This window comes from Talpa occidentalis, unplaced genomic scaffold, assembly GCF_014898055.3.
Source record: "Talpa occidentalis isolate TD23 unplaced genomic scaffold, MPIMG_talOcc4v2.1 talOcc4.11, whole genome shotgun sequence".
In the NCBI taxonomy this organism is placed as follows: domain Eukaryota; kingdom Metazoa; phylum Chordata; class Mammalia; order Eulipotyphla; family Talpidae; genus Talpa; species Talpa occidentalis.
Window position 1 is genome coordinate 19,701,737 of NW_023601104.1, and position 27,725 is coordinate 19,729,461.

Here is a 27,725-nt window from a genome sequence, read left to right on the forward strand (position 1 = left end):
TTTCTCAGGTGGAAAACATCCCTTATTGTCTGGGATGAGTCAAAGTAACAAGTATAGCAGGAGGGGGAAGGGAGAGGCTTATCTCCTGGGAAATAATATTAAATCTTGGACTTGATGGAAGTTTGAAGTGGTGGCAATCTCTGAATTTCCCACTGTCTTAGCAAGAAAGGCAAAGTAAAAAAAAAAAAAAAAAAAAATCCCAGTGTCCACTGTCCCCACAATTCTAGCACCTCAGCGGTGTCTGAAAGGCACACATTCTGCTCAAAAGTCTCTCACTTCCTAAAAATGTTCACACCCTGCTCTCCTGTATCTGTGATCTGCTCTCAGCCAGCTGAGAAATACAAAAGAGCAGAGAGAGCAGGAAACAGCAGCTTTAAGGCAAATTCAATTTCATACATTCTCTGACGTTCTTCTTTTTGCACATCCTCAAAGAGCTGCCTGGTGAGGTTGTCCATTTTTTCTGTGAAAAGAGAATGCTCTTTGAAATATGTCCGCAAACCAGTGTTTCATTGTTTCATGACATGTTTAAGAAAGTGAAGATGGAAGAACAATTGTGATATTTATTACTAATGAGACTTGGGATGACAGTATAACTATGGTTTTTTTTTTTTATAAATTAGAAATATAAATAAGAGGGTTTCAAAATAATAATTCTCACAAATTTGTCATGTTGGGAAGTATAGTTTCTTCTGTGGTAGTTTTATTGGTCTGAGTGTGATTTGTTTTATTAAAATAGGTATATTGGCTTTGAAATGATAAATACTATCAATAAAAGGAAACAGAAAAACTTTCAGGAAGAAAATAATCGATTTATGATAGGCTTTCTCAATCTTAGCCCTACTGGTGCTTCAGACTAGATAATTCTGTGTGTGGAGCAGCTGTCCTATGCTGAGGAATATTTAACAGCGCCCACTAGAAATCAGTAGTACCTCTGCTCCAGTTATGACCACCAAAAACTGTCTCCAGACATTGCCAAATCCCTTGGAGGGCAGAGGGAAACACGTGCACCATGATCAAGCACCTCTCATTTATGATAGGCAGCAAAATAACAGCGTCCTCTTTTGGGGAAGAGGAATGTAAAAGTCACCATTGCATTTAAAAACAAGAGTCCCTAACAAAGTATAGGTGAAAGGGTCTCAGCACCTAGGAAATAATCTCTGGGACTTAGGACATTCTGTGGCTACGACAGTCCACGTCCCCAGCAGGGCCAGGTAGCCCTCAGAATGGGAGCAGAGTGACAGACACCTACCTGCTCCTTGAATTCAACCTCATTCTGGAGCCCTGCCCTAGAGGGAAGCCAGGGATGGGGGTGACAATAGGAATCCTCCAAATAACATAGCTCAAAAAAAGGCAACTGTTTAACAGTTTGTCTAACGCAGGGTCAAATCTCCCTAAATCAAAACAACTGTTTCAGAATGGCATGAGTCATCCAGAAAATACGAGGGGAAATGCTTAAGCTTTAATTTAGGCACCAGATTTAATTTCAGTTTACTATTCACTCACATAATTGTCTTCGGTGTGGGTGCTTACCAGCTTGGGCCCTTTGTAAAAGAGCTAAGGGGGTGCTCAAATGGGACTTTCTTCTCAAGAGCAACCAGACTGTCCAAATTGGACTCTCCAAAAGGGAAAACAACACTTGATAACATCCCTCAGTCAAAGGTCACAAGGGTCAGTGAAGGCTGGTGCTTTTCACAAAATACTGTGATACCCAAAGGATAAGCAGTTCATAAACGCTGGGTTTGAAAGTTTTCAGACACTTTTTCAGAGGTATAAAATCCACCCAAGCACATTAATGCGATCAAATATATAATCTCCAAACACACTTTTGGGAAATCAAAATTTCTTGTGGAAAATCTCACTCAAAGTAGTTAGAAAAAAGAACAAACACCCGAGGAGTCACTGTAATGAAGAGGTGGAGGTGGCCCTTCTTAAGCCAGGTGCAAGGTTTACTCAGAGACCTGGGCCCTCCTTCTGTTCATCACTGATGTTTACTTGGGCGCCGGCATCCACATCTCCAGGCTGAGGCGGGGTGGAGGGCACTCAGTATCTGAACACACCCCTAGCACCGTCTGAACAGCCTTCCCTGTGCCACGGGGCAGACTCAGGATGCTTACTCCACCCAATGGCATTGGCTTCTCCTGCACCCTGACCTGAACCCCTGGGGCACTGTGCCCCACCAGAGCCTGGGGTATCCACCATGTGCTGGGCCTGAGGAGTGTGCTAAGATGCCCAGGCCTGAACCCTCTGGCCCTGTGGCCCCCACATCGACACCTAAGGAAGCGATCTTGGACAATGGAGTGTGGAGATTTAAACTATCAGGTCAGGGACCAGTGGGTTTATGTTCCTGTTGCCTTTTTGGGATTTAGTAAGTGCCTGAATTTGGTTTTGAGTTGGAAAGCTACAGATGGATAAAGCTGGGCTAAGGGCATTGCTCCAGAGCCCAAAGGAAAATGTTAGAAGCTGTTCTGAGGATCAGAAGTGAACATGCTAGGGTGCTATGGCTCAAGGGCTAAACAGGGTCTTCCTGCAGGGCCAGGGCAGTGGCAGAGGAGGGGGCTGCCACTTAGACTAAGTGACTCAGACAGATCCAAAATCTGACTGTAAATCCTTGGCAAGCTACAAATATTATCCCAACATGACCTTGATTGTGCATCAGGATCATCTAAAGGTTTCAAAAAATACAGATGTCTTTTTTTAAACAATACAGGTGTACCCCTGCAGAGACCACCAGACACACTCCACACCCCCGGCCCCATCTCCTGATGTATAAGCTCCAGGCTTATGGCCCAACCATCTGCAGCTTGTGAATGCCCCAGGAGGTTCTCAGAAGGGGACTGCTGTGCTGTCTGACAAAAGATGGAAATAAAACACAAGACTCTATAGGGTAAAGTTACCACAAGTTAGTGATTCTTTTTGCAGCAAAAGTAAACGGCCGGGGTTCTCGATCCTAAAACTCTGATCTAGCGATTAATGATTAGAAGGGTAAGCATAGGAATGCAGGTGTCACCTTCTTGGGCTTTACCTTTCAGTTCTTCAGTCTTCTCTTGCAGCTTCAGCTGTACTTGCTCCTTCTCCTTCTCCAGTTCTGAATTATGCTTCTGCAGCTTTGCCAGTTTCTAGAAAGGGAAGAAAAAACTTTGAAAATCTCACTTTAAGTTTTGTTGCCACTGCTTTTGTTGATGGAAAGCTGAATATTTGTGAACAAGTATGTTGGGGTCTACTCTCCCATGCAGGGGTAACAGCCAGCACTAGCCCACGCGGCATCTCGTTCACAGGCAAGGGTTCCTGTGACTTCTGGCAGATGCTAGTTCCCAACTGGCCCAGCAGCAGCTGAAATCAAGGAGAATGAACCAAATCCAAGTTTCCTCAGTCAAGGAAACTCTTTTATCCTTTCCTCAAGCTTCTCAATAATCAGGGAACTTAAAAATTAACATGAAGTAGGTAATTTATGCTAGAAGTGGATTCACAGTTTAGGAGTGTTATGACTTAGGAAGGATGAGTGATTGTGACAGAAGTCTATTATTTTAGCTTCTCTTGGTAAACTGTCTGCCTCGTGGTGAGGAAGGTGGGTGACTGACAATGTCTGAGCTGCGTTGGCATAGCCGGCACCAGGCCATGGGGAAGGCAGAGTGGGATGGGCCTGGGCTCCAGGCTGGCACAACACTGGGTGTGGTAGGACTTTGGAAGGTTAGGAGAATGGGTGGTAATAAAGATGACCTCCTTGGAAAAGGAACCTTCTGACACTTCTGGTGGGAATGCAAACTGTCCAGCCATGATGGAAAAATGTGTGAAGTTTCCTCAAAACACTAAAATTGGATCTACCATATGATTCAGAGATTCCACTCCTAGGAATTTACCCAAAGGACACTAAAACACTCATTCTAAAGGAAACCTATGTTTATTGCAGCACTATTTATAGTAGCCAAGATATGCAAACAACTCAAATATCTAAAAACAGATGAATGGAACAAGAAGATATGATAAATATACACAACGGAGTATTACTCAGCAATCAAAAAAGATAAACTTCTGCCATGTGCAGCAACATGGATGGAGTTGGACAGGATAATTCTAAGTGAAATAAGTCAGATGGAAAAAGAGAAATATTGGATGATCTTATTTATATGTGGACCATAGGAAAAACAAACAAAGGTCAAGAAAAAGACAAAACTAGCAAGCTGACCATAGAGGAGGATAGCGGAGGATACAGCAGGGAAGGGGGAAGGAAAGGAGTCAAAACAGATGAGGGAAGAGCACAGGCACACGTGCTCTGGTGGTGGGGGGACCACGGGGATTTCACCTGAGGGAGAAATCAAATACTGCCCCAAAATTAACAATGATGGAAGAAGTAACTAAATTTTAAAAATATAAACATCTCAGATGACAAATAAATAAAATAATAACCACTGCTAAGAAAGAAAGCAGCTCATGCTTGTGCGGGTTAACTTTGATATGCAAAGGGCTAAACTATTTCATTGAACAATTTTATCTTTACAGCAACTCTGCCCCTTTTTGTTGTTTTCATAAGTTCCCCAAAGTCACCCAGTCAATAGCAAAAACCACACTTGAACCTGAGAACCTGATTTTTTGTATCTACTGCTCTTTTTACTGCAGCACAGAGATGTAAACCTGCCCCAAGCTTTGCCCTGCTGTTCTGGGTAAGATGTTTACAGTCACACACCAGATGGACAAGCCACAGGGGACCAAAGTTATCCTGGAAGAGAGGAAAGCATGTAGCCAGGCCTCCTTCTTAGGCTTTTCATCATTTTACAAAAGTTGAAAGGGAGAGGAATCCCTATGTTTCCATGCTTGAGGCATTGGCCTCCTTGTCTTCCTGCAGACTCTGGAACTCTGACCTCCCCTCCTCCAAAGGTAGGCTCCCTCTGGTAACAGAAGCCAATAGCAAAATCTGATTTGCTCTGCAGAACTCTGCTTTGCAGGGCATTGCTGCAAAGCTTCCATGGAAAGACTCACAACATATTTCCCCAGTCACAAGCCAGTATCTGACCTCCTCTGTCACAGCCTTGTATGTCTTCCCCTTCTCTTCATAATTGTGCCTGTGGGTAGCTGCTCTGTCCAGTTCTGATTCCAGTTTCTGAATCTTCTCCATGTCACCTGCCCGAAGAGCAGCCAGACTGGTCAGCTTCTCCACCAGCCCGTGGTTTTCTTTGTTCTAGAGAAAAGAAATAGATGCTTAGTAGTTTATCCAAAATAAAAGAAGTGGTTCCATTTCCTTATTATCTTTAATAGGGAATCTAAATCTACCAGAGGTTTGTTCACACAGGTGATATTTATCACTGCAGTGGTGTGTATTAGTTTCTTCACCCCAATGAAAATAACGAGGCAGATCTGGTCAGGGACATGAGTGTGGGCCTAGTCCAGGGCTAGGCTCCAGAACAACCCTAATGTTGTGCGCTGAACCCAATTCTTATGGTAAGTCCTAATCCCCAGTACCTTGGAACATGACTGTATGATGGAGATAGGGTCTTTAGAGAGACATAAATGAGGTAAATGGTGAGTGCTAATCCAACACACAGACCTGTTATTTGACTGCACAATGAGGAGACATTGCAGCAAAACCTCAGGACTGTTTGCTTATGTGTTCATCCATTCCCCAAGGACCTCTGCAGCATAGCTGAGGTTACATTTCTAGTTCATTGAGGATCATCACAGTAATATATGAGACAGGCACAGGAGTGAGTTTTAAAGATCTGGACACTGAATATTCCAGAATCTTCTCCCAATGGCTGAGAGCATGTGGATTTATTTTCCTGCCAGTGGGAATCTTCCCCAAAACATGCAGGGCTGCAGTGAGAATATAGAGCTCTTTGGAAATTAGAAAACAGTAGCTCCTCTGAGCCAACATAGCCCTAGAGGAGCACAGTTTGGATCTGACCTCATCTCTGTGCAAATTAGGGAAAGGCACCTGCGCTTGACAGCAGCACAGTTTTATACCAGGGCACACGGGCTGGCCAGTGAAGCCAGTTCTGCATCTCAGCCCCACTTGCCCCATTGGGGACCTGCCATTGTGCAGAGCACAACTGACACACACAGCAGCCCTTTACAGCACGCTGCTGTGCTCTGACCCAGGTGGTCCCTGTACATTTTTCCAAGCTCCTTAAATGGGTCTAAGTCTTAAAGGCATAGCCAAAAACTGCCAAAGAAAAACTAAACTATTAGAAAAAGTAAATGTGAAAAATTCACTATGAGCTTCTACCTGATCTTCCAGTTTTTTCTGCAAACGCTGGACCCTGTAAGTAAGCTGAATGTTGAGCACGAAGCGTCGGATGCTCTGGAATCTGCGTCTGGCCAGCCATGCCCGTGCATATTTCTGAAGGATCACAGCCTTGTGTTCCTGGAGCATCTTTAAAATAAGATTTTGCGAAGTGTAAACTGGATCTCCACCGTTTCATCAACTCTGCCAATGTTGGGAGGTGCCGCTGCCGACCCACAGAGCCCTGTTACACCCACACTTGAAACAATCATCCAACCCTACCTGTAGCAGACGCGCAGGGACAGACGTGCCCACGCCAGGACTCCCTGCTCTCTAGGAAGAACTTTGGCAGAGAAACTGTCTCTCTACCATGGGAGAAAACTAACAGGAATCCTGGGAAACCCAAGTCCCAAATAGCCTGTGGCCCCAGCGCACCTTCCGATACCTCCTCCTGGCCAGGAATCCTCGGGTATGGGCCTGGATGGTGATGGTGGCCACACGGATGAGCTGGTACAAATTGCGAACCAGATATCCCCGACAGTACTTCTGAAGGACTATTGCTGCCCAGGCTTCTTTTAGGGCTGTGGCGGTAATGGCTTTCCTTGGTTAAAAAGAATGTAGAGTAAACCTGCTATCCACAGGGCGCTGGCCTCGACTGGAGCCACACGCTGTGTAGCACTTTTCTACTACGGAACACACATATGTTTTGCAAATCTGCACATTAAACCGTGGCAGTGGTTTGGATCAGTCGCCATTAACTCTCCTTTCCTCCTGATTTGAACATGGCTCCACGTGGAAACTCTCTCTCCTGTTCAAGCCCATCAATCCCAGAGGGAGTCTGTGGCAACAGAAGCGTGCTGCGGCATTGCACGTGGCCAGCCCTCTCTCATTCACTCTGGTGGGCAGTCATGGGTGGGGGGGCCTAGACTAGAGCTGGGAAAACCAACCTGGGGGCCGAATCCGGCCTGCCCTCTGTCACAGTTATTGGAGTGCCCCCCACCTATCGCACATTGGCCGAGGCTGCTCCCATGCTGTGACAGCAGGGCTGAATAGTAAGGGAGAGGCAAAGCCCCAAAGCCCACAGCTTTTGACCCTTTAGAAAATGCCTGTCTACTTTTGTCTGAAAGGACTAGAGGGGGAGCCCGCAGTTTACAGCCGCAGGGAGCAGACGTAAGTGGTGGAGGAGGGGCGGAGGAGACAAGAATAGCTGCTAAGTTCATCTGTAAGCAGGCTCGTAAAGAACTAACGTTCTGGGGCCTCCCCGGTGGCGCAGCGGTTGAGCGCTGGGTTTCGAGCGCTGGGTTTCAAGGCTGCCCGCAGCCTCTGCAGCACCGGTTCGATCCCCAGCTGCTCCCCAGCCACTGGAGGAGGGTCCCACATGGCGCGCAGACCTCTCCTGCCGCCCGCTGCTCCCCTCAGCAGTGCACTTCGTCACTGCCTGTTCTATGTGAATTTTCTCACCCTCCTGTGCCTCTGACTGTACCCAGTGCTTGTGAAAATAAATTAAATCTTTAAAAAAAAAAAAAAGAACTAACGTTCTGCTTGGGAAGGCAGATGAGCTAACTCTTGATGGAAAAGTAGGATTTCTATAGACAGGAAGGTTGGAAAATGCATTTCAGGCTGAGGGACCAGCAAAAGCATGGCAGCCTAGTAGTGCCTGCAACGTTCCGAAAAAGAGAATCTGTCTGCAATTGCTAGAATATAAGGTATCTGGAGAATATTAGTAGTCAATGAGGTTGGAAAAATAGATGGGGACCATTTATTATTCAAAAAATATATTACTGAGTAGCTTCTACCCAATAGCCTCTGTGCTAGGTTCTCAGAATGGATGTGCTCCCTGTCCTCATGGAGCATCCACTCATATGAGTGCATCTGGGGCCTGGGGGGCCTTGATTACTGTGTCAAAGACAGACTGCCCATCTCCAGCAAGAGAACCAGCAGAGGCATTAAAGGCAAGAGCAGGGCACCGGCTCAGTCAGGCCCTGTTTTAAGAAGGAGAGAAAGGCAGCAGGAGCATAGATGCCCTATGCAAGGTCAAGACAGCAAAGCTGACTGCCTGTCCAGGGCAGGACAGAGGGAGTGGGACCAATGAAAAAGCACAGAGGCAAAGGGAGAGGTGGACAGAGGGTGCAGAATTGTCAGGCCAGGGGTCATTCCCAAATGGAAAGGGAGCTTCGGTTTGGGAAAGAAGATAACTTTGGGGGTTCCTGCCCTGGAGACTGGTGTCATGAAGCAAACCCAGAGGCGTGGAAGGCAAGCAGGGTGACATGTGCATCTAAGAGGGTCTCCTGAGGGAGCAGAGGTGGAGTGTCAAGTTTGAGGCAAAAGGAGATGAAGACTTTGGTGTCCCAACCACGTGGAGAAGCCCAGATGCCACTGGAAGTCAGGCCCCCAGCTCAGGAAGAGGTCAGACTCAGCTCCACAGTCTCACCCTAAAACATCTGCCTCTTAAACATCCTGCATCTATCCCCTTGAGGTCACGTTAGTAGCTCTGCCCTGGGAGTTCTGTGACTGGCTTGCTTCAGGGCTGTGCCATTGACCCCCTGTGGCGTGGTCTGCCCTCCATCATCTGTAGGAAGGTTGGTCAGTGGCTATCCAAGGCCTTGTCACTTAGGGTGCTTCATGGGGGCCCTCATCATCTTGGGCATTTTCAGTACCCACAGAAAAGGGGCCCAATCCCTTTACCTGCTCTCACTGGGAAATTCTGACTCTTTATAACACCCTGATTGGAGGCTCCTCTATGCAGGGTCCTGTTGTCACCTCCAGCACTCAAGGACAGAAGGCAGAGTCAGCACTACCAGGCCCCCGGGGACAAAACGACCCTTCTCACCTCAAGGCTCGTGGCCACTAAAGGGGACCCTGCACCCTGGCTTCCAGGAGAGAGGCCCTTTGTCCTGAATGGGTCCTGCCCCCCTGGAGGTGATCAGCAGAGAAAGCTGTTCAAGCCCACCTGTCTCCTTGGTTCCAACATACCTCACGGTTTTCTGACCCCGGAAGTACTGCTGGACAGTTAGGGCAGCCTGTCTTTCTCGGAGGAATTTCTTCCTTTGCAGCCAGCCTCGGATGTGCTTTTGAATCACAATACAACCCTGCCTCAGTTTATCCAATCGGAGTTTTTCTAAATAAGCCACTTGCCCTGCTCTGAAGAAAATTTTGGTTTTACCAAACTGGTACTGATTAGAATCCTAGAAGAGAAAAACAACATAATCAGAAATAAAATCTTTCAGATTTTCTCTACTACCTGGACAATAGGTTTAGCGATGTAAAGACACCAAAAACATCGTTATTTTGACTCTGTTCTCTGATAGAAAGCAGAAAATTTCTGATCCTGGCTGGAAATTTATATTTTGATTTGCTTGTTTAAAGCCACTTTGGGGGACGAAATGGACACGAGGTTGCAGCGTCCATCTGTGGGGGACAAAGGATACGCGTTGGGGTTGGTGGGCAGCTCTAGCCTTTTGAAAGGGGTTTCCACAAGAGAGAAGAGGAACCTGGAAAGGTTTGGCTTCTGCCTCGTCTTAGGTGCTCTTCACCACCGCTCCCCTGGCCATTATAACTCCTTCCCAACGCCTTTCAGCACAGCTCATCAGTGCAACAATAACCTAATCTGCTCTGAGTGCCATGCTCAGACCCCCGGCGCGGGGACTGTCTTGGGTGGCGTGTGATAGAAGCCAGGTCCCTAGCAGTTCCCTCGGTTGTGGAACAAAGCAGAATAGGACAGTGTGGGGTGGCTCGGGTTCAAATTTGGCTCCCTGAAGGAGACTGCTGTCTGGAGATGCGATTTGTGCTCTGATCTCCTCAGCACACAAATGCTCGGGGCGCATTATCTTTCTTCTTAGGCACTCGTAATGACTAGTCCTCAGAGCAAGATGAGGAGACAGGCTTGGGAGGCGCGCTCTTGGGAAGAGTCCGTGATTCCTGGAGGTGAGGGAGACTGACCTGGATGAGCCTGTGGAGAACCACTTTGCACACCTCCTTTTTATCACTGAACTCAAGCTCCTGCTTGGTCATGAGGACACCGTAGCGACTGTAGAACTCGATGTACGTCCACCTGGAAAGGCAGAGTGGTTATGCGGGGAGGCATCGCAGGGGACATGTCTGTGGTCCCTGCTTACCCCCACTGTCAGCGAGCTGGGCGGAGGAGGAGTCTCTTCTAGGAATGATGGCACTGACCTTTGCAAGGTCTCCCTGCAACACCACGCAAACCTTACCTCAGACCTCACACCTGCCTGCTGCCGGGACTGGGGGCGCTCAGCACATACGAGTGACCTCTTCCCTTTCCCGAGAGCACCGGGGAGGCAGGGGCGGCTGTCACCAGCAGCAGAGATGGGTCTGGGGCCTCTGTCCACGACACTGCCTGCCTGTCCCCTCTTCCAGCCTTCCCTCAGCACAGTGGGGGAAAACCTCGGTGCATCTGACAAAAGTTACTGAAAAAAAGTGGCAGCCTTTCCCTTAGACCTCAACACAGACCTGAAGTTGGGCACTTCCCCCGCAAAACATACCTGGAAGGGTAGCTTTGTGCACTAATGCGAATCGTTTCTAAAACACCACAGGCTCGTAGCTGCTGGACGATTCTTTTGGAGTCAAACCTTAAAGACAATGATTTTATAATGAGGTAAGCCATCCTTGATAAACACTCCCTGAAGTAGTGTGGGCCCCCTGCTGATATCATGAGCGCCGCGGGAGGGAGCTGGAATCCCACACGAGGCAGCCGGCAGATCAGCAGATAATTAATAAATACCTGCTGGATGGCAAGGGAAAAATAACACCTCTGTGAAACAGTTCAGACAGGATGCTGAGCACACGAGAAAGGAGGTGTTGATTCTGGGGGAGGTGACGGGAGAAGGCTTTGTGGGGGAAAAGGCCTTTGGGGTGAGCTTTCAGTGACAACCACAGCAGATGGAATATTCAAGATCATCTTGTCCAGCTGCTAAGTGCTGCTTGAGTTCCCATCACAGCACACCCAGCAGGTGACCTGTGCTTAGATGTGACCCCCGGTGACCCAAACACCCTCACCACCTGCACAGCCTGCGTATCTCCTTCAGACCCCTCTTAGCTTGAATCAGCTACAAGGGACTACAAACTACTGCTCATGGTCTGGAGCTTTCCTTTGACTCCCAGAGAACAAGTCTAATTAATGCTCATGCCATGTTTAAGGACAAAGCTTCCGACCTCTACACCCTTACTCCTACAAACACAACTTCCTATAATCAAGGAGAATATCCTGATTTCCGGGTTGTGTAAACTTTAGTTGTAGATTATTCTTTTAAATCAACCCCTTTGGGCCTCCCTGGTTGTGCAAGGGTAAGATGCAACCTATGAAGCTGTCTGTAGTCTCTGCAGCACGAGTTCGATCCCCGGCCAGGGAGCAACCCACATGGTGCAGCAGACCTCTCCTGACTCACCTGCTGCTCCCCTCAGCAGTGTATTTCAGTCAGTCTGCCTGTTCTGCTCCCTACTCTGTCTCTGGTGGATCCTCTCACCCCCTGCACCTCTGGCCTGTACCCAGCTCTTGTATGCATAAATAAATAAATCTTAATAAATAAATAAATAAATCAACCCCTTTGCTAAATCCCAGAGACGAAATGGCTTAGTGAGAGGGGTTGGGCTGATGTGATATGTCAAGGGGCGAAATTGCTCTCGATTATTCAAAAACTCAGAAACTGTCAAGTTCAAGATGATTTTAAACACTGCAATATCATGGCAGAAGCAGCTTCCCCAGTGCTGTCCCTCCCTGCCGCATAAGAATACTTACTCAAAGGGTAATTTCTCATCATTCGGCTTGATGCAGCGGACGTAATGGGGAGTGGTCGCGTTGAGGGTCTCCATGAGCAAGTACAGGGAGCTGCGGAACTAGGAGACAAGGGCAAATAACAAATGTCATACAGAAATGCAATGCTCAGATGCAGGGAAAAATAAGATCTAACTTTGCTAAGTTACCTAAGGAAAAGTTAATTTCATGTATAAATACTTACTATGAATGGTTTCAATTCATGACTGTGTCTATTAGCGTGTCCTACTGTTTTGGGTAGGCTTCTGCTCTATCTGACGCTTACAAAGGGCAGGTGCTTAGTAAATCATGTTATTGTGCAAACATGCAGTTTGCCCAGGTGTATGTGGCCTTGGAGGTTGAGGCCTGATGACAATGGACTGTGGCCTTTCTTTGCATCTGTATGTATATTGAATTTGAAGCAGCTCGATGTTCACATCCAAGCCTAGCTGCATGGCAAGGAGTCCTACCAGTGATTCAAACTCAGGGAGGGGGGGGTGGAGTGGGGTGGGTGGGTGGAGGCATCTTGTCCTTTGTTCCTGGACCCTTTATCCTCACATTTTCTTGGTACCTTACTCCCCACTGTGGTCCGGAAGTGCTTGCTGTTTGGCTTGATAACTTGCTTTGCAGATTTAACTGTGATCGCTGATCCAAAGGGGGAAGAAGGAACTGGATTTTCTTGAAAAAATTTGGCGCAGAGATGAAACTGGAAGGAACAGAAAGAGTTTCAATGTTCTAAAGTGTTCACCCCAGTCCTCAGCTGGCACAGGTCAAATCACTGGTGGCAACCACTCCCTCTAACCGGTAGGGGACAAAGTAACAACCTCGGCTCAACCAGACCAGTCAAATCTCAACACCACTAGGAGATCATCCTTGCTCAGGATAAGTTGTGGCTTCTTTCCCAGGAAAGGGAGCAGTGAGGAAAACTGCAATGTCTGCACGTGGGCCTCAAAGTGTCAGAAAAGAGGATCTTCCTACCTCTGTGCCGTGGCTCATGTGCATTCTCCATCTGGACTATCCTCCCTCCTACCCCACAATCTCACCCCTCCAGATTTAAGCCTTTCCCATCATTCCACATTCAGTCCCCTTCACTTGCTTAGATAAAGGTAAAAAAAAAAAAAATCATGCCCCAGGATGAATTAATTTCAATTTCCTCTGAACTCTCTTCATCTTTCATTTGCAGATCTTTTAAGACACTCAGCACATTCTACCTTGCATCAAGTATTTCTTTAAATATCTCATCTTCTCTCTGTGAAGGTGACTAAGAAACCAAGGCATGAAAATTGATAAAGCCAATATCCAGAATGAGCCACAAGGAGTGTGTGCACAGCTGCCACGCCCAAACACTTAGGAATCTGGATCTACAAGCACATCCGTCACCCCCACTAACCAGCACCCTCACCCTGGAATTGAGTTTGGAGAAAACAGCAATAACTTCTTACAGGAATCAGTAAATGTCATCAGACCGCAAAAAGGACAATCTATTGCTACATGGACATACAGGCATCTCTTCCTTTGGGCTGCTTTTCCCCCCCTTGTTAAAGAATTTCATTAGTTTACCTACAGGAGCGCTGCCTTACAGAAGCTCTGTACTTTCTTCTCACATGGGTTCACTTATATGGCTCATCTGGCTCTCAAATTCTGCTTTTCTCCCCACTCTCTCTCTCTGGCGAATCCTTTCACCAGCCTCGCCCCTGCACCTCTGGCCTTCTATGCAAAAATATATAAAATCTTTTTTAAAAAAAATAAAAAAACCCTTAAATAAAGCTTGTTTTTATTTGCAGACTGAGCTCTGCCTCACTGCTGGATTATTTTGGACAGCTCTTAGAGTGAAGCGCATATATTTTTTCTTGTAAACCAGACAGGGAGAATCCCTACTGCACCCTGTGTGTCCCAGGGGAGTGCATGGATGTGAAATGTTCACACCTCAGACAGCAGGAGTGCTCAGTTGAGAGACCCATCTAGATTTCTACAACATCACAAACATTTTCCAGACCGGACCCCAGGGAAAGCTCGGGCATGAACAACTGGTAAGTCAGCTAGTTCGGCATACAAGACACAGGCCATTTGCACGTGGAACTCTCTAGCATAAATTGGTTTTACTAACAAGTCGTGCCTCTGATTTATTTATGATCATTAATGGAAATGCTCATGCTTATTTGTCAAGCTGTCAAAACAGCTGAACAAAAAGGGCTAGGATCTTTAAGAGAAGGACAATAAATACAACCAAATCTTCACAGAAATCAAGGCTCAGGTATACAATATCCCTTTTTCCATTTTTTTTTTTTAAAGAGAAACTTAGAGAGGAAAAGAAAAAGGCAAAAGCCATTCTTCTGCTGATACTCCTTGTCACGTAGAACTGAGGACTCGAGGAGCTCAGGGCAAGCACCGTCCCACCTCTACATGGCTCCTCTCCTTCGAGCACTCAGCACCACCTACTACTGCCCGTTCGCATGGTCTAGGTATGTTGCTCCCTCTAGAATGCTCCAAGAGGCAGGCACCCTGTCTGCCTGGTTCGCTGCTGATCTTGAATCTGGGGTGATGCTACATAAATATTTGTGAATGAATGAATAACATGTGAGTGATCACTCTTTAAATGATTATATTTGCTGTTTTCTTCTGTCACCTGCACATTTGATTTCGGATTTTTATATAGTGGAGATGTATATGCTTTTAGGAGTTAGAAACATATTTTAGTACTAATTCTAGTTTTTTTTTTTTTTTACGTATGAGCTATATTTGCCACTGCAAGGCAGGTAACATGTACACTTCTTACTCGTTCTTGATTTCATTTAGATCCATGTCAAGTACATGATGAATAACATTAATTACCCCATAAGACTTTACAAACCTTGCTTGCTCTCAAGATTTCAACCAGCATGTCATAGACGGTATCTCTGTTCTTCTCAAGGAAACCTTCACATTTATATTCTACCTATGCAGACAAAGGAATTAATTATTTCCAAGGAGGCAAAACCAGACAGCATCGAAGTGCCATGAATTTCTTTTCTGAGAAAGATTAACAAAGGGGCTAAAAAGCTAGTCTTCCAAAAAGGGAATCAATGTCTGTTACATTAAGGCCATTACAGGGAGCTCACAACCGAGGGAAAGAGCCAGGCTGGATTTCTCACCAGCTGCCCGTTGGTCCACACTCACGTCTGGAGGGACAGGGTCACCTGTTCCTCTGGCCACAGGTGACCAGTCACTCCCTGAATGGTATGCCTGCAATGATCCTGGCTTGAGGCTCATTTTACCCTTATTTGAAGCCAGTAATCAGAGGGGAAAAGTTCAGTGGTGTCCTTTAGGTTTAAACAGAATGTTTTCCTAAACCAGCATTAATAGAAAGAAAAAAACAAAACAACAAACCTGACCAGCTGAGTGTAAGCTTTCAAGGGCCCCAAAGCCCTAGAGTTGGGTTTAGAGTGGCTCTGTGTTTGCTACTCTTGAATTTGGCTTAGAGAAGCTCTCCAGGAAGCTCCTTCTGAGTCATGAGATTTCTCAAATCCGCCCAACAGTACATCCAGGGTGACCGCTTAAATATTCAAACCCCAGAAATTTATGCCTCTGGGGTGTATACTTTAACATGTGACATATATTCTTCACAAGTTAAAAATTATGTGAAAAAAGATTTTAATTGACTCTGAAGAAACAAGGTATTGGGGTTGCTAGATCTGGAGGCAGAGGTTGGGGTTGCCCAGGCAAGGACTCTGTCCTGCTGGGTTGGAGACTGACCTTATTGTGCAGTTTGGGTTAAGAACCAGGAATGCAGTCTGTCTGTAAACTCTCTCTTGTGAATGAAGTGCATTAATTGCTGAATGAATTCTTCCAGACTAGTGATATGAACCAATAGTGCAAATGAGTGACGGGTAAGAAATATAGGGGGGCCATCTGTTGTGAGCAGCTAAGAACCTCTGATGGGGGCTCTGGAGACTTGCTGCATTAGAGGTTCTTATTTCCTTGGCAAATTAGGCTAAGACCCCAAGCTAGTGTTAGAGTATATGTGGTTTCTTCCTACCAGTCTTCAGTCCACCCAAATGTCGCATCATTAATTCTTTCAAGAGGGACTTCTTGGAAATGTCGGGTGAGGGAATTAAGTATGCAGAAACTCTGCACAATGGAATCTCTTGAAATGAATCCCATATGTGCTTTGTATGAAGTCTGATCTTTTTCTTTCTCCCATGAAACTATCAAGGACAATTAGAAAATGTAACTTGATCTCTATCACCATTCATTTCAAGTGCATCTTTTTAGGAATCATTTGAAAAATCCCCAGCACTGAAAGGTTATCAATCATGGTCAGCAGTAGCCCTCTAGCTTACAAGGTTAGTTCAGCTTCTAGCTCCTGTCACCTCAGTCACTCAGGCTCGTTCGAGAGATCTGATCTGCAGTACCAGTGTCAGACAGGTAAGTGGAAGCTCTTGCCCCAGATACTGGCTAGGCCACTAGGGTGACCGCCAATGGGGCAACATTCTTTACAAAGAAGAAAAGATGTGAACGTATGTTGAGGGCCAGTGGTTATGGTGATTTCTCTTTTTGTTCCTTCAAGCTTCTAAGCTGTCTGGAATGTGATATTTTAAACAATATTTTCTTTTCATTAAAGAAATATGTGTCCTATAAAAAGTAGGAACATATAAAGAAAACAATAAAGGTCACCTAGAAAACCCATGCATCCTGAGTCAACCTATATGTTACCATAGTAATAGGTATATTATGACAGAATAAAAAATGAAAACCTCAAACAATAGCTTTCATAATAGGACACAATTGTGCTGTCTTGATTGTTGCAATTTCATAGAAAACATAAAGTGAAAACAGCTCAATGAATTATAATATATCCAAAATCAGTAATGAGATCCACAAACAACACATTTATCTTTAAAGTAGTACAACTCAAACTCATGTGTTTTGTGGTTAAAAAAACACAGCAAAAATTGTTAAACACACATTCCCTTCATCGAAGCCATACACTAAGTGTGATCTGGATCCGACTGGAAATCCCTGGCCAGCCTGCTCGTCGGGACCAACCTACTCTAGCCCTCCCATTACCTTGTCAGCAAAATGCTGGAGGACAAAGGATGTGTTTGACATTCTGGGTTTTTCAAACAAAGGGTTCTTGTTGATGAAATTATTATATAGTTTTTGAAGCCAGTTTTCATCAGTTCCATGTGGTAACTGGAAATCAAATCACAGAGATCAAAGATCATAAGAGGTGAGAAAAGCATGAACAGTAAGAAACACTGAAATGAGGGCCTCCAGTGGCACAGCGGTTGAGCATTGGGTTGCAAAGCTGCCAGCAGCCTCTGCAGTGCTGGTTCAGTTCCCAGCTGCCGGGTGAGGGTCCCACATGACGTGCAAACCTCTCCTGCCACCCGCTGCTTCCCTCAGCAGTATACTTCGTCAGTCTGCCTGTTCTGTTTCCCGCTCCAATTCTGGTGAATTCTCTCACCCTCCCGTACTTCTGATTGTACCCAGTACTTGTATAGATAAATAAAATAAATCTTTGGGAAAAAAAGAAATTAAAAAAAATTAAAAAAAAAAAAAGAAACACTGAGATGAGCTGGCACTTCAGTGACGTGGGCTCCAGCCAAAACGCCTGTTACAACGCAGCTCCAGGTGTCCGTCTGTCCCAGATCTTAACCATCTTTAGAGTGATATTCACGTGGACACATCAATTGTCCTTTTAGCAGAACAAAATATTATACATTTAAAGAAAATGGTCATATATTGACTTAAGAATGAAGAATTTCACTTCTGTGAAATTGAGAGTATTTTATTCTTTCTGCCCAAAGAAATTGAACAGATCAGGAGAAAATTACATGATGCAATTACATGGACATGATCTTTATTCTCAGTTGGAGAGAAGATTAGCATCTAAATGTAGCCCTCCCTGGCCCATCCTCAGGAAAACAGGTTTCCTTTTCTTCTAGTGTCTAGTTAAGGCACTATCTTGAATTAAGCTAGTTGCCAAATTCATTCTTGACATTGGTTTTGAGGCTATCAATTCTATTCTGGTCAAATTCTAATCCCTGTGTCCAAATGGCTCCTGCACACTCTTCTGTGCACAGTGGGTACAAACATTTCCTAGAGGCTACCTTGGCCTCTGTACCTGGAACCTAGTAGATTGTTCTGGAATGCTCAGCCCTGACTCCTGTCCTTTAAACTTATGTCACTGCAGGGGTTGAAGCCCAGGTGGCAGCAGAAAGGGTAATTTGTGAGAAGAACCACACAAGGGAGAAAACACCATTAAGTCTTCAACATTATCATCATTTTTTGTACAAATTAATATCTGAAAAAGAAATAGAACCTATGTTTAAATATCAAAATACAACCTTTGAGCCAAAACTATCCTGGAAATTATATCTGTCGCTGTGGTCCCAGGAGGGACACTGCCAGACTGACTCATTACAAAATCGATCCTTTCAGAGGAAAATAATAATAGCAAAACTTCTAGAGCTCTCTTCTCTCCAATTGTAGGATATTGATTTTTCAGCTACACCTCCTGATGGGTGACGCATAAGAACCAGGATGTGTAAGAAAACTCAGTTCTTATTAGTCATTAACAAGTGGTGCAGGGTCACTCACTGTTTCCATGTCTACTCTATATAAACCTAGGGACAATCCCCATGAGTGAATCCTTCCTGGATATACCTTGAGGTCGTACATGTTACCCAAGAGTGGGTGACACATGCTAAGGGTGGGTGGTCCACTTGACTCTCCTCTGGGGTTCCTGCTGCCCCAGCATTAATACCCAAACTAACAGGTTAGGAATTTACAAGCACATTTTAAAAAATGTGTTTTGCAGTATCTGTTACCACTAAGAAGTTGGAAAAGAAAGCAATCATTTTTAAAAGTTACCAAGCATTCTTCATCCAGTAATTCCAAAATGCCCATTTTTGCTTCAATCAGGTCAATAACTGGTTGGTTGTCATAAAAATCTATGAGAGTCCAAGGAATATCTTCCTTCATATATTCTTCTTGTTCAAGTTTAAAGACATGCTAAGAATTTAAAAGTTAACACAAAGTAAAACAGAATATCAAAGTGTGTTTCCGAAGAGCAGGTTGTAAGCATTTTGAAAATATAGACACATGACTGATTCAGAAGGCTTGTGAAAAATCCCCTGGCCCAGGCTCTATACCCCTGAGTTTCTAAGGGGGTCTAGCCGGCATCCCCCAACATGCTCTGAGTGGGACCCTAGCTCCTGTCATCTCCAGCACCTCACACTGAAGCTGTCCAGAGCCGCTCCCTGCTTACAGCCACCGTCAAAGACAGGCGCAGCCTCTCTGGCAGCTGGAGCCGCTGCCAAGAACGCTGCCTGTGCGCTCCGTGTGAGAAGGCAACCGCCTGGAGAGCTGTGTTCACCGCTTGTTTGGGTAGTAAGGGTATCGGGGAAACTTCACAGAGCACTGACTCAGGCTCATCATGGCTGCAGGTGGGAGGGTGTGGACGGGCAACAAGGAGAAGGCCGCCCACAGAAAAGCAGCACAGAAGCACAATAGGTGACGGAGAACCAAACAGTGTTCTTCCAGGCCAGAGAGTGAGCACAGCAACTGGGGGGAGGTGGAGGATGGATGCAAGGGTGGTAGAGGGGAGGGCACACCGGACCCTCACATCCCACAGGGGAGTTCCAGTCCTAGGCCTTTTCCTAGGGTCAGTGAGACTGTGGAGGTTATGATGACAACTGCTTTCCGGAAAGATAACTTTGAAGTGGCAGGAATGGGGACTCAGTCCAGGGTTCTGGATGGTCAGAAACAGTGGAGGTGAAATGGAGGAGCCCGGGGAAGGAAGACAAGCAAGAGTGAAGAGGTGGGACCACCATTAGGCTCAGGACACTGGCTTTTGCTATAAGAAGGAGCATAGGGAGACACAGGGCAAGCTAGGAATTAGGCAGTTTTAGGGATACTGCAGGAGGGGACCTCGGAGAATTGAGGAGGGCTTCAGAGATAAGGGCAGCAAGAGGAGTGTAACCCATTCCACTAGGAAAAACAAACATCCCAGGACCAAGGACAACATTGTTAACGCTGGTCCTGGTTTCCTTCAGGTGGTAAAGGGAGGCAGAGATTGGAGAAATGGAGAGTGGTTTAATTTATGGACAACTTAGAAGGGCAGCGGTTTAACTTCAACACAGGCATGCCCATCCAGAGGACTGGGCCATAAAGATAAAGATGTAACAAATGCGGAAGAGAAAGCTGTTAGATAAGGAGTGTGAAGATCCCCCACTCAGTAGCAAATTAAGTGAGACAGCCAAGAACTGACCACACAAAGAGACTGGTGGAGCTTTAGAATAATGAGGGGAAGAAGGTCTATATTCCCTGAGACACGACTCCACTTTGGCTTCCTTGCCCCTCCCAGGCCTGGTTCCCTGGCCTGGGAGTCCCACTTTATTTCTGCTCTTTTTCTCCTCAAAAACTTTTTCTTTCTCTAAACAAACCTGCCTCTTCTCGCTTGCTTGCCTGAGCGTCTGCAAAGTTCCTGCTGCGGCTTCATGAGACACCAACCCGTGGGGGTCTAGCGGCTGGGGCTCAGCGCTGCCCTGCAGCCTGGGCTCTGTTCCTGGCTGGGAGACTAGGCCTGACTATTCCGGTATCAGTGGCAGGTTCAAGTTATCACCTCTGTGTTCCCTGAGGCCCTCAGGTGCTGAGGTCCAACAGCGGCCAGATTTATGGGCAGAAGGTAGGAGACAGGCCTGCTAGGGCTTCTGTAGTGACATTTTAAGGGCTGCCCCCCGTCCCCAAGGAGATGGGCATATTGTTAGAAGACTCAAAAGAAGAAAGAAGGAGGAGGAGGAAGAGCAGTCAGAAAGAAAAAGAAAAGAAAAAAGTAGAACTTCAGCCTCTAATATGCTGTTTTCAAGGAGGGGTCTCACATTATTTTGAGGTTGAGGAGAATGTGTGTGTTGGTGAGCACCGTGGTGCTAGAATCCCAGAGACAGCAGGGTCTACAGCTACACTTTGGCTTTAGGCAAGTCACTCTGTATATCCACTTGGAATAAACCTTGCTGCAGTTTATTTAAACACTAAACTTCCAAGGAATCCTTGAGGATGCTAATGAAATAGAAATTTGCAGTAGAATGAAATTTAATGTCTATACATGGAAAAGGAAAGAAAAGAAATACTTACTCAGTATGATTTAATGATTGGTCTCCTCTCTACATTAGTAAGGTACTATTGACTCATTTTTCTAATGAGAAAACTGGGGCTTTGGGCCTGAGGTCCCAAAGGATGGATGTCCTAGAGCTAAGATTCAAAAACCCAGCTCCCATGTTCTCGAGTATGACATACTATTTTTTCTTCAGGAGCTGTGGGAATAGCTGAATTTCAAAAAACCAGCAGGAGTTTTCCAGGTAAAGATGAGGTGATGGGGAAAGGATGAGAGTAGGTAGGTTAGGCAGAGACAGCAGCTGGAGCAAGACACAAAGGCTTGCAAGGATGTGGAACTATCAGGAAACGAAATCCTTTGGTCTGGCTGTATTTAAACAAGGCAGGTGATAAATTGAAACTTTATGAAATGGGAGGCTGGGAAGGTGCAATTACAGGATATGGCCACACGGTGGTGCAGTGGCCCCGCCCTTGCTACCTGACGAATGGCCTATTTTAAAGGCAAGAAGGTAAGGCTGACTCCCTCCATGTTCAGGGACACTCGGGAAATAGTTTCTAGAACTAGTTTCAAGAAGGCAGAAAAGTCACTTACCAGGTTAAACTGTTGTTGCAGTTTTTCATTAGCATAATTGATGCAAAATTGTTCAAAGCTGTTCACATCAAAGGTTTCAAAACTGAAATACAGTTTAAACAAGTTAAAATATAACTTGAAGGACACACACACACATTTATAAGTAACTACTCTTTGACAAACTTGGCAACTTAGAAGCTTGTTTTTTGCAAGTTTGAAAAATATCTCAAACTGCTGGTTTTAACATCAGGGCTGCTGGTTTTTCACAAATCACCTTTTTCCAGACTGCCCTGGAAGAATCTGGTATACAAAAAAAGCCCTACAGGTTTTGGGGCTGCTCTATAGCACCCTGAGGCAGGCACTAGAAAAGGCGTACAATGTCATGACAACACCACTTTATAAATAAGGAAATAGGCTCCTGAGAGATCAAGAAACTTGCCTGAGGTCACACAGCAGCTGTTAGACTCAGTTGGGGGGGGAGGGGTGAGTGTGTGTGTGTGTGTGTGTGTGTGTGTCTGCCTGTAACACCCACATTTTCGGTGACAAAGCAACGCTGTTTCCTATACCCCCACACTTACTCTATTGAAAAGACAGGCAGCAGTTTGCCCCCCACCTCAGGGTGCTATGATAGTTCTTAAAGGACAAGGGCAAGGTCATTTAATGTCCAGAGCCCAGCAGGTCCCCTGCCTCTGATTTGACTTTTAGTAGCTGTCTCTGGACTTGCCACTCTAGAGCAGGGAGGAGGCGCAGGTGACAGAACGGGAAGCAGTGGGAGACAGCACACGTGAGCCTGTGGTGTGTGGCAAGCAGACTCTCCTGCGGGGCAGCGCCAGCTGCGGTCATGGGCTAGAGCAGATCAGGGTGTTAGATTGCCCATTTCTCAAGACAAGCCAGAAATCTGGGCTCTGATGTAAATGACGCATCCTGTAAAACCTGGTGTGGGGTGTGCAGCACTGAAGCTCCCACGGTACCTCGCCACCTGTCCTTATGAGCACTCCTGTGTGGAGGGAGCTTGCTGAGCACCTAGGTATTAGCACCGGTGAGCCTCCCCTCGCTGAACCTTGATCCCGCCCTAGGTGGAGGCCGCTGTGCCCCGCTGTGATTAGTGAGGGGCAGAGGAGATGATCGCATCAAACACCAACAGCCAGCAAGCAGTGCCGGTCATGCAGTCTGACCCGCTGCAGTTCCCCTAAAGCCTCAGTTCTTAGCCTCTCATCCTGAGAGGTTCCTGACTCCTCCAACCAGGGGTTCCCTGGGTATCTCACTTGACTGGCCCCGTTCGACTCAGTTCAGAATTCCTGTGCAGGTTCCGTGCCTGTCCCGGCCCCTAGACAGCCCCAGGATGACATAGAGCAGGGGCAGGACCCACACAGCTCTGACAGCCCCATCCCATGTGTACACAGGGAGGCTCAGAGGCTTGGGGCCTGTCTAGACCTTGCAGACAGGCTAGGGCTGGACTGGGGGAGAGTCGAAAGGGGCTCGTTGTGCAGCCCCCAGCAGGCCCAAAGGGAGGACTTTCTAGGGCAGGCGCCAGACATCCAACACCAGTGGTCATTTTCCTGCCATTTACCAACCTGTCCCCCTTGCCAAGAAAGCACAGCCAGAGCGGAAGTTCAAAACCCACAAAAGACCTAAATTTACTCCTTAAAATGTCAGGAGCATGTTAGCTTTGACAAATCTTCGTATGTGAACAATGCCTCTGGTTCTTAAAATGCCTTCACAATTTCTTCCATTTGATCCCCACAGCAGCCCTGTGGGAGAGGCCCCGGCCCCCAGAGGAGAACGCTGAGGTTTGGGGGATTCTGTGACTTTCTGAGGGCCACACAACCAGCATCAGTCCTGGGTTTCTGACCCCCGTGCCTATCTAACGCAGGGTCCAGAGAATATAAACACCCGACTGGGTGGAGAAAAGCAGCCTTCCAGGGGGTGTGAGCTGAAACCTCAAGGCTCACCCCTTCCACTCGGGGGGGCTCTCAATGACAACTGCTCCCGAGGAGCTGCCTTCTTTCCAGGTCAAACTAAGCTCAGTTCCCTCAAAAGCTGCAGAGCGCACGTGGGCCAGGACGACTCACGATGCGAACATATGGGAGAAAGGCATGACAAAGTCTCTCAGGCAGCAGCACTGTTACTAAGAGAAGGGATCGCATTTTTTGGAGGGGCGCCATTAATTCATGGGTGCCAGCGAGTGTGCTACTTTTATAAATTCTGAAGGGGAATTTAACTTTGAAGTTAAAAATTTAAATATAGTCTAACGTGTTCTTAGGAATTTATCGCTACCTCTAGTTTAGGTTTTCCCACTTAGCCAAAAAATTCCAATTCCTTAAGACTGGGGGCTAGAGGTGGTGGGTTGCTCCTCACTCCCTGCTGCCTGCACTTGCTGCCCCTCCCCCCTCCCCTTCCCCTAACCTCCAGCACATCATCTGCCAGTTCCCCTCACAGGAATCACCCCAACCTCTAATTATCTACCTGTCTCCCTCACTACAATTTAAACCCAAGAAGGCAGGGGCCATAGGTCCACTCTATTGACCCACCACGCCCAACGCATTGCCTAGAATATAAATATTTGTTGAATGAATGGAATAATACATTCTTAAAACAAAGACCTATTTATTTTAAAGACATCTTTAAAACACAGAAAGGGACGGAGAATAATGTAACGATCACGTGTGTCTACCATAACAAAAGAGGCTTATTGGTCAGCAGGAATATTCCTTTCTAAAAGCCTACCTAAGTTTTTATTGCTGTTTGGATCCTTTTTTAGAGCAAGTCAAGGTAAATAATTTACTCGACTCTCCCAGGGATGTATCAGTATTTTACGGCTGTTGACATGTACTATTAATAGGTAGTCATGTGTATTAACTTAGAGCCTAAACTAAACAAAGCGACTCCCTTCAGGCATTGTCTCACATGAAACAGCCAGTTCTCGTCACCTGGGTAAAAGTTCACCTGCATCCCTGGGCAGTGGCTGGGTGGGGTCACTGAGGCCCAGAGCCTCACTTGAGACCCCTCTGTACAGGCAAGGGAGGTTGATCTGCTTATCACGTGTCGGGGCACACCCCCCCCAATCTGGGTGGAATACTCTATGATGGCTTTCAGGGGGCAATCGCCCCCTTCTCCCTCTGAGATCCCAGGGTCTGACCTGGGAGTGGGGGGATGGGATGCATGGGGCTGTGAAGCCAGTTGTTAACAACAACAAAAAGCCGGGCACTGCTTGCGCACTCTGGCTATTCTATAAGCATCTTTAGTCAGGACCTGGGCCCAGGGTTCAGAAAAGCAGGACTAGGCCAAGTGAAGAAGGAAGAGGGGGAACTCTGGCCCCTTCCCCCTAAACCCCCAAAGTATCAGATTTCTTCGAGAATGACAGGGACCAATGAACAGTATTTCTTATCCAAGAAAGGAAAGGTTTCAGGCGTGAAGTAGCTGGTCGGTAAGAGGCCTGGTTTGAGTGTCTCTCTGGCCTGGTGACGTGAGCAAGGTACAGCTCTTCTGTGACGTCATTTCCCCCATGAAACAGGAAAGTTATGTTGGGGCTCCGCAATGGGGGCGCTGCTGTAGGGAAATGGGTGTGTGTGAGCCTCACAGTCCCGGGGTCTTCACCAAGAGCCACCAGGAACAAGTTATACTGAGTCCGAGCCATGGTTGTTTCAGCTCTAAAATGGGGATACTTTTATTTGAGGATTTATATATATATATGACATATTATATAAGATATATATGTAATTTACATATAAAATTTATGTATATAATTATTTATGTTAAAATTACATCCGAATGGAGGCTGTATTCGAGGAGTCAGTGAGAAGGGGCACAGAAAGCCCTTGGCGCAGCGTGTGCCACGTCGAGAGCCCCTGGTGCTGGCCATTATTAATTTAGTATCATGTAATATGCTCTAAATGAAAGACACGGTAGCCCAGGAGACTGCACTTAATCTCCACACCTAATCATATGAGACATAAAAGAGAAACCAGAGCAAAGTGATAAAAAAAATTAAAGGCATTCAACATTTAAATAAGGAAAGACAGACTCACGAGGAGACTCTTACCCATAAATGTCCAAAACACCAATAAAAGTGTGCTGCTTGCCTGAAAACTGCAAGGCTTGGTTAATTCTCTCCACGATGAAGTCGAACAGGTGAGCATAGATCTTCTTAGCCAGGGCATCCCTGGCATTGACAGCCTGGGGCCTGGTCATGGGCTTCACCACTGTCTCCGAGGCTGTGACAATTTTGCGATTGCACAACCACTGGGCCACTTTGTGTCTCTCTAGGCCCAGGAGCTCACAGAACACCTGCAGGTGGTTGTCATCCTCCTTCAAAAACAAGCACAGGCTCTGTCAGGGCTGCCCAGCCATCTATACCAGCAGCAGCCCACCCGGCACTGGGGCCTCGTGAGACATGAGGGTGAATGGGCATGAGAACGACCACGACCCACAGGACAGAGTCAGACCTGGGAGTAAAGCAGGGGGTGCCACCGTGGCCCTGAGCCTGCACCTGGCCCCTGGCAGGACACTGGCGGTGATGCCAGGTGGCTGTAGCCCACCAGGAGTTTCAAGCTGGCTGAGAATATCAGTTGTGATTAAGGCACAGAAGCAATCCTCCCAGCCATACCACGCTAGGCCTCTCTCCTTCCTTTCCTGCATATTCAGGCTACCTGTCCAAGGTGCACTCACCCTGTCCTTCCTGCATGGTCAGGGCTGTCCGGGTGGTCCTGCCCTGAGATACCTTGGTCTCACTGTCACAAAGAACTGGTGAAAGTCCCTTGACTAAGCTTCTCCCTGACACAGGGCTGTGGTAGAGGACTTTCCTGAACACACAAAGTGCATCTTGCTTTTCCCCCAGGGCTGGGCATGAGAGCTGCCCCACTGACCAGCAGAGAAGATGTCTTCTCCCATTTGTCTCGCATGTGGAGATTCTTGTCACTTGGCAGAGAGATGTGACCCCACATGACCTAGCAGCCTCGTTACCCTCTGGCAGGGCAGGGCACTTCAGAGGCAGGTACTCAGCAGCACCCTCCCAGCCACTCGGGAAAACCAGGGGATTGCATGTGAAAAGCATCAGAATGGTGGTGGCAACAGTGTAAAAACTTCTGCCACCTCCTTACTCTCCAACCACACTCATTCTTACCAACATCTCAGTAAGAGGAAGCTTGCCTGATGCTCTTGTTGGGGGTATTGGCAGAACCCTTGGTTTCCTTCCTTCTGAAAAAAACCCTAAATCTTCAGTCCTCCCTGGTGGTGCAGGGGTTAAAGTCTCAGCACTATCAAGCTATCTTGGTAGCCACTGCAGCATGAGTTCGATCCCCAGCCAGGGAGTTAACCCACATGGCTCAGCAGACCTCTTCTGCTTCATCTGCTGCTCCCCTCTGCAGTGTATTTCAGTAGATCCACCTGTTCTGCTCCCCACTCTGTCTCTGGTTAATCCTCTCACCCCTCACACCTCTGGCCTGTACCCTGGTTCTTGTATGCATAAATAAATAAAAAGAAACTAAACCTTCAGAGTCAAAGACATTCAGCTTGCTGGTGCTGCTAGAGAGGGCAATGCAAAGGGGCAGCAACAATCTTTAACAACTAAGATGCCTTTACCCAGACTGGCCCAGTATTTCAAGTTCCTGATGCAAACAAATGGTGTATATATTCCAAAGCTAGGACCTATAGTTATAGCCTGGTAACTCCCTACAAACATTCTACATCCCATTTGTACAATCTGTCCCCAAATATTGAAAGACAAAGGATTAAAAATCCATCAATTTTAATTTCTCCTCCCAAATACAGCTTTCATAACAAACTTCATGAGGAAGAGTTCAGTGCAAGGGCATTTGTCAAGTAGAAATCTCATTATCAGTCTATGGAAGCCTGAGGCAGAGAAGTGCAGACATGCAGCTTCTCTGAGGTAAAAGAACAAGGAAGCAGAAGGGACGCTGCCCACTTTACTCCTACCCTAGGCCTGCTACCACCTCTTCTCTGAATAGACTGCCTCAGTGAGGGCTGGACACTGCAGCGATGGGAGAGGTGTTCGCTGTGTGAGTGTGAGGAGGGGAAGGAGAATCCCTTCCCGGTCAAGGGCAACAGGACAAAGA

General features: G+C 46.6%; 1 protein-coding gene across 1 annotated transcript in view; it reads right to left on the bottom strand.

Annotated features, from left to right (window-relative positions):
- The window catches only part of MYO5C (myosin VC), a 91,515-nt gene that overhangs the window by 34,518 nt on the left and 29,272 nt on the right, over positions 1-27,725 (bottom strand). The window contains exons 10-24 of the mRNA XM_037502500.2: positions 25,694-25,959; positions 21,673-21,754; positions 18,840-18,980; positions 17,031-17,156; positions 14,836-14,919; positions 12,556-12,690; positions 11,970-12,067; positions 10,717-10,803; positions 10,154-10,265; positions 9,188-9,399; positions 6,650-6,815; positions 6,218-6,364; positions 5,009-5,173; positions 3,023-3,116; positions 397-460 (exon numbers count right to left, since the gene is read on the bottom strand). Of these exons, the coding sequence (XP_037358397.1) occupies positions 397-460; positions 3,023-3,116; positions 5,009-5,173; positions 6,218-6,364; positions 6,650-6,815; positions 9,188-9,399; positions 10,154-10,265; positions 10,717-10,803; positions 11,970-12,067; positions 12,556-12,690; positions 14,836-14,919; positions 17,031-17,156; positions 18,840-18,980; positions 21,673-21,754; positions 25,694-25,959 (1,979 nt within the window). The remainder of the gene's footprint in view (positions 1-396; positions 461-3,022; positions 3,117-5,008; positions 5,174-6,217; positions 6,365-6,649; positions 6,816-9,187; positions 9,400-10,153; positions 10,266-10,716; positions 10,804-11,969; positions 12,068-12,555; positions 12,691-14,835; positions 14,920-17,030; positions 17,157-18,839; positions 18,981-21,672; positions 21,755-25,693; positions 25,960-27,725) is intronic.